This window comes from Drosophila navojoa, chromosome 4, assembly GCF_054131105.1.
Source record: "Drosophila navojoa isolate 15081-1374.11 chromosome 4, UAZ_NAV_1.0, whole genome shotgun sequence".
NCBI lineage: Eukaryota > Metazoa > Arthropoda > Insecta > Diptera > Drosophilidae > Drosophila > Drosophila navojoa.
Window position 1 is genome coordinate 6,182,759 of NC_142892.1, and position 6,693 is coordinate 6,189,451.

A 6,693-nucleotide genomic window follows, 5' to 3' on the forward strand; every position below is an offset into this window, starting at 1 on the left:
CTCCTCTCCCACACACACACAAAGTGGCAGAATAATTGAGTGAACGGCAAAGATAAACAATTCAATTTTGTTGTTGTTATATTAAGTCATCAATTAGACAACACACAAAACAGATCTAATGTTTAACAAATTTAAGTACACAGTCGGAGGCTGTAAAGCGCTCATAATTCAATAATTGAACTTTTAACCATGGAAGTTGTTGTCTTTGGTTTGTTTACATTTGGGCAACTGAATTGGAAAAGCAGGTTAATAATACGGTTAATAGTATGCCAGTTAAATGTTATAGCATTACAGTAATTTGTTGGTAATATATGCCAATTAGTCGCCATTCGACATTAAAATGTTAGGCTATGAATAGCAGAGGGAAGATCTGTTGGTATTGGATTCCAATTAGACACAATTCTACATTATTTATTGGCATTAGATACCAATCGAATACAATTTCATTCATTGAGCCTTAGTATTTTATAGCCCAGTATTCGCTTCAAGCAAATTCACAATAAAAAGATTAATTATATGCTTAAAAATAATTTTATAAAATAATTGTATTATAAATTTGCTATAATTTGTTGGAAACTATTTTATTTTCTTAGTTTGAAAATTATGATTAAAGGTCATGAAATATGTTTTGTTTATGGCTTTATAAAATCGTTGGGTTACTTATTATTATTATTATTATTTATATTTGTTTAGGTACTAGGCTTATAAAGCTATTTATTGAAGACAGATTTAAGTGGGAATATTATGATTAATAAAGGATGTTTAAATGAATAAAATATAATTAATTTTTAGATTTATTATTAATAATAAGGCATATAATATGCAAGACATTTTTAGCTAATATGTATAAGAAACCATAATTATAATTCTTTTTTTTTTCTGCGTGATCAATTTTATTTCTTTACTTTTATTTATAGGATTTTTTTTTTTTCAAATTGTTTGATTTTTAAATGATAACAATTTTTTGCATCCTTTTAATCTATATATTTTATTTTTTTTATAAAAAAAATGAATTTATGGGCACATTTTATATCAAAGCTATTAAAAAATTGAAATGCCTAAGGAAATGTTTAGTTATACAAAATCTAAAATATAATATACCTAATTTTATTTATAAATTTCAATAGCTAACTTTTCAAGCAATTAAATGATGGAGATCTTGAAAGGAATTATGAGGTAGTACGTACTCTAGAATATATACTATAAGAATATATAAAATAAATTTCAAAGTTTCTAGTTCTTAAGGTTTTTGGAATGGAGAACTAGCTGCAGCCGTGCCACGCCTACCGCTCACCAGCTATTTGTATATATTTTCCCTGAATTGTGTACTTCGCTCTTTCTTTTGCTAGTTAGTTAACTTAATTAATTCATCACAAATTCATTGCAACAGATTTCACAACGCTCGAGCAGGTGCCCGGCACCTTGGCCCTGGGCGGACGAGCAGACGCCCAGAGCGCCACAGCTTGTGTGAGTTTTCAGCTCCTGGCTGCAATAGTTGTCCATATTGCGCCGGAGCCAGGGTGAAGTGCGTCGCGAGTCGCGCACGGTGGAGCGCTGGGAGTGCAGGGAGGCTGCAGTGGAGCCACGCCTGCCGGCGAGCTGTGCCAAGGCCGCCTCCAAGTCGCTGTCGTCGTATTCCGTGACAACGACATCGGGCGACAGGGAGACGGCGCTGGGCGTGTTCAGATGACTCAGCGGCTGTATGACCACATCCGTGCCGCTGCTGCTGGAGGAGAGGCGCGACGGGGCACGCGACGCGGACGGGGACTGAAGAGATTTGGTCACGGCTGAGGCAGCATTTGGTGAGTCGTGTGTCCGTTGAGTCATCGACGTGCTCGCTTCCTCGGATTCAATGGCATCTGCGATAAGGGCAGCACTTGTCCTAGTTGCCTGTCGCAGGGGCGTGGCATGCGTGACAGCTGCCGTTTGCCTCGGCTCCACCACAAAAGTGCCGGCACGTGCCACAGTGGGCGTTGGCGGTTTACTGCCGCTGTCTGCTTTAGGGCTGTGCAGCACTGAGGTGGCGGCTAAGGGCGTGGCCAACAGCAGCGCCGAGCTGATGTCGCGCGATGAGTCCAGTGCGGACTTGAGGCTCGCACCTAGCTGAGGCCTGGACTCAGTCGGCGCTTTGGCAAGTGGTTTGGTCTCTTTGGCTGGCTGTGTGGTTGTGGCCTTCGATCTGGCGGGCTTCTGTGGTGCTGCTCTGCTCTCCTTCTCCTTGGGTCTCACGGCGTTCACCTCGGAGTGTCGTCGGCTGCCCGGCACGGACTCCCTTTGCTCCTCCCTCTGCTTTCTCGTCATCTGCAGGTTGGAGGTGGATCTGCTCATTGGCCGCTGTGGTGCATCCCCGACTGGGCGCAGTGCGGCGACCAAGCTGCTGCGCCTCACCGGACTATAGCTGCGCTCCTCGGGCAGCACGTCGGGCTGGCTCCTGGCCCACAGGGAGCGACGCGCCGACTCGACGCGACTGGCACCTCGCGTGCCCAGATTGATGCGCTCACGCTGTGGATTATAGTCGAAGGCTCGAGGTGCTGTGCCAGCCCCGCCCACATTCGAGAGCCGGGAACTGGCACGCGACACGCTCGTCGGCTGCTCAGCGCCCACGAACTTGGCATAGTCACGCTGACCCTTGGGTGGGGCTGGGGTCAAGTGGCCGCTGGAGAGGTCTGACTGGGTGCTCGATAGCGAAGTGCCGTCGCTAAAGTGTCCGTCGTAATGGCCGGGCTTATCCCTCAGGCTGGTGTAGTCCTTGTAGACGGAAAACTGATTTTGATTGCGGGCAAAGCTCTCGTAGGGCCTAAACCTGTGGCCCTTGGCCAGCAGATCGGCCAGCTTTTCCCATTCGGTGGTGTTGGGGCGACGCTGCTCCTCCTGCTCGGACTCTCCCTTACGCTGCCAATGACTATTGCAGGGGAGTGTGTTATCGGTGTGTGTGTGTGTGTGTGTTAATAAGGATTCATTTTGGTATTTTTCTTTTGGTATTTTGCTTTGTATTTGAGGTTATGTGTGTGAGTTTTGGTTTGCTGAAACTCTTGTTGGGGATTGATTTATGGTTAGATGGAGCATGAGTGAAATCGGCTTTGACAGGTCTTTGAATGTGCTTTGAGAGCTCAGAAGTAGAGCTCAAGCAAGAGGAAGTTCCAAGCCATAGCAAACTCAGATAACAATTAACTTTTTTTTTAAATAGTAAAAAAATTGTTTATAATATATACATTAATATGCATTTATTGCAAAAATAATAAATAAATAAAAATCAATATAATATAATAATATTTTTAGTAAGATAGAAAATCATTCAGACAGTCTAAGTACTCCTCTCTCTCTGAATCCATGGAGCAAGAGTTTACCGCAATAAACTTTGGCATGCCAAAGTTGTATATAGATATAGAAGTGTATATAGTATTTAGTATATAGGTCTAGATATCTTTATGATTTACCAATACTACGCACAAGACTTGCTGCTGTTGCTCTTGTTAGCCGCTAGCCGAATAGCCGCTAGCTGGCCGTAATAAGAAATGCAGAGTATATGATATGTACATGGAGATAAAGGTTATTTATTTACAATTTACATATTGTTGACGAGAGAGAGAAAAAGAGAGCAGTATATATATAGAGAGATATAGATAAATTAAGTATATTATTTACGATATATGTATATGTATAGGTTTAGTTTGAGCTACGGTTTACTTTCAAAAAACAAAAGCCAAAGGGTACAAACTACGCGACTTGTTGCAGTTTCTACATTGGATGCAGTGGTCTCAACTACGGTCTCTACGTAGGCAACGGGGTGCACTCGATGCGTACTTACTCCACGGCTGCCTTCGTCTCCGCATGGGCTGTCGTTTCGGCCACCACTGTAGCGGCCACCACTGTGACGACACTCGCCTCGCTCGCCTGGGCGCTCAGCCCGGCGAGCTCTTCGAGCGAGGGCTTGGGCGTGGGCGGCGCCTCCTCCTCATTGGCCAGCGCCCTCTCGATCTCTGGCTCGGGCGTTGAGGTCTTCAAGCTGTCGCCATCCGGCTCCAGGGCAGGAGTCGGCGCCCTCGATGAGCTCGTCTCCGTCTGCTCAGCGTCCGCCTTGCACTCCAGATGCAAACCCTCCATTACCTTGTGCTTGGCCTCCTCCAGTGCTTCGCTGCCCTCCTTGAAGGCACTGCCCAGCTCGCTGGTAATGCCCGCCACGGCTGTGCTGACTGTCTCCTTGGCCGTGTCCATGGTCGAGCTAATGGCCTGCGTGGCGTCTGCAAAGGCACAAAATGATTGACAAATTGTTCAAATCTATTTATGTGGGGCCATAATTGAGTGGGCCGTTGGCGTAATTGTCAGCAGGCCAGGCCATTGACCCGCAGCTGTCAATTAGACTGCCATCGATTTATATGTAATATGTGAAGTCAGATGGAGGACTGGGAGATACCCTGTGTGCAAGGTGAATGCAGGACTGAATGATGAAGAGGAGACAATTGTCTAAGGATATTTATGTAGATATAGATTTCAGTGGGACTATATGAGAATTTCATGAGCACAGCTGCAGAGCTAGTTTATGGTTAAGGTATGGTATAACAGGATATTTGCGAAAAACATTATGAAAACTTGATTTATATAGGCATGCTGTAGAATTGACACATATCATATTACAGCCATCATATCATATAACATATTATAGTACAGTCGATTCTCGATAATTTGTGCCCTAATAAATCGAAAATCTCGATAAATCGAACCAAGTTTCTCTCTTCTTGACAAAATTCTTTCTTTCTTTCTGTGTGAGTCGAAGAAATCTGAGCATCTTACCATTTCAATTTATTGGGTTTATTTATTTATATTTCTATGCTGTTCTTACTCACTAAACATTTTTTACTCATTCTATGAAATATAAAAGGAAAATATTTCTGGATAAATATAAAATGTATATTTAGTTCATACAGGATATTTTTGACTACTTTCTATATGTAGACCTTACATATATCATACTATTTCGTATTTATACTCTGTTATTCCTAAGCATTTCTTACTCTTTCTGTGAGCTACATCATGAAAATGCTCACCCACTTATGATAAATAACTTTAGTCAAATAGCAAATTCTAAAACAATTTTCTTTACAACTTTCATAAATCTTGTCAGAGCTGTAACTGCCTTCGTAGTGGCACCCATAATTATTTAATTTCATCATCTAATTAGATGTGTTTGCGAGTTGCTCAACAGTTTTTTCTTTGGTTCTCTAGTTTTTCTTTTCAACGGCAAATTGATTCAATCAATCAATGTGCCATTTGCCCTAGCAAAATGCCCAGCAACACGTACGCTGCTCAAACTCAATATGCAAATTTCACGTATTGTTTTTTTTTTTATTATTATTTAAATTAGAAGTCGAGTGCTCCAATTTGCTGGTCACGCAATAAACTCGTTTTTCTTCATATGCTATTCATATAAATATGTGTGTGTGTGTATGAGAATATGTATATGTGTGTGTGTAAGTAGATGAACATATATGTATATATATATGCTTATATATTGTTAGTCCTTGTAGAGCAACGTCGCCTGCTCAATTGCCCTTGATTAGTTGGGCATTATTATTTGATTATTTTAGGCATTGGCTCATTATGTCAACTGTTTATGTGATGGCCTAGCACAATAAAAGACGTGAGTTCAAAGGTCAACTACGTTACTTTCATTACGCTAATGAAGAATGATGTGCTTCAATTGATTTGCAAATATCAAGTATACGCACAGGCTCGACTACAACTGTGTGTAAATATTGAGAAATGCAGCTTTAAATGTCAACCAATCACACACACACACACTGCTCACACCTGCAACTGCCGCTTCGCCTTGCTTTTGGACATCGCCTGCCACATGTGTGGCAGCTTTTAGCATTTCGCTGCCAGCCGTTGCAACCATCGGAGTGCTGCTGGCGCAGCCCATGGCTGCTCGCTCTCTCTCTTTATATATATATATATGCACGAGTATATATAGAACTTTACACCTTTGTTTTTTTTAGCTATTTGACATTCATATTGTAGCGTTAAGCGTGCTATAGGTAAAAGCAAAAGTTGCCAATCTCAATATTGGAACACAACGCGCCCGCCTTTGCTCACGAACTCAACGCAACTGACGAACTGACCCGAAAGTACGGTCAGTCAGGCTTTGGTCATTTAGCAATGGCAACAGTGCTAACAATATCAGCAACAACTACAACAACAACAACAACAACAACAAGAACAAGTACTTACTTACCTACAATGAGCACTCGTTGTCGTTGTAGTGGAGCACGCAACAGGACCTTTTGGCCATTCGTGTGTGCGTTTGGCAATTGAAGTGAACCAAATTGTTGAGGTCATGCGCGTTGGGCGCACATTTTATAGGGCTAAAGGGTTTTCGTTGCGCTGTGTGCTGCAAAGGCTGAAAAAAAAAAAAAAACAAAATAGCAACAACTCGAATGGGCTAAATAGGAGTGTTCAGTGTGTGTACTCTGACCACTTCTAGCGTGTCTAGATGGCGTGTCTGACTGCGCTTTCCGCCAGCCGATAGGTGGCGTGTCAGTGTGCTCTGTATGTGTGTGTGTGTGTGTGTGTGTGTGTTGTGGCTGCCACATATGACGTAGTTTTTCACTTGTTGGTCTAGTTTGTTGAGGTTCTATGACAAATGAAAAGAAAAACGGGAACAGTTATGCTTGCTTATAGGGTAGGTCGCTGGGT

The 6,693-nt window shown here is 42.5% G+C and overlaps 1 protein-coding gene across 1 annotated transcript; it reads right to left on the reverse strand.

Annotated features, from left to right (window-relative positions):
- Positions 1-1,330: 1,330 nt before the first annotated feature.
- On the reverse strand, positions 1,331-6,125 carry LOC108650127 (uncharacterized). Its single transcript, XM_089260101.1, has 3 exons — positions 5,809-6,125; positions 3,809-4,241; positions 1,331-2,902 (listed from the first exon to the last, which is right to left on the reverse strand). The coding sequence occupies exons 1-3, from the start codon at positions 5,918-5,920 to the stop codon at positions 1,363-1,365; spliced, it is 2,085 nt and encodes a 694-aa protein (XP_089116227.1). The 5' UTR covers positions 5,921-6,125; the 3' UTR covers positions 1,331-1,362.
- Positions 6,126-6,693: the final 568 nt, after the last annotated feature.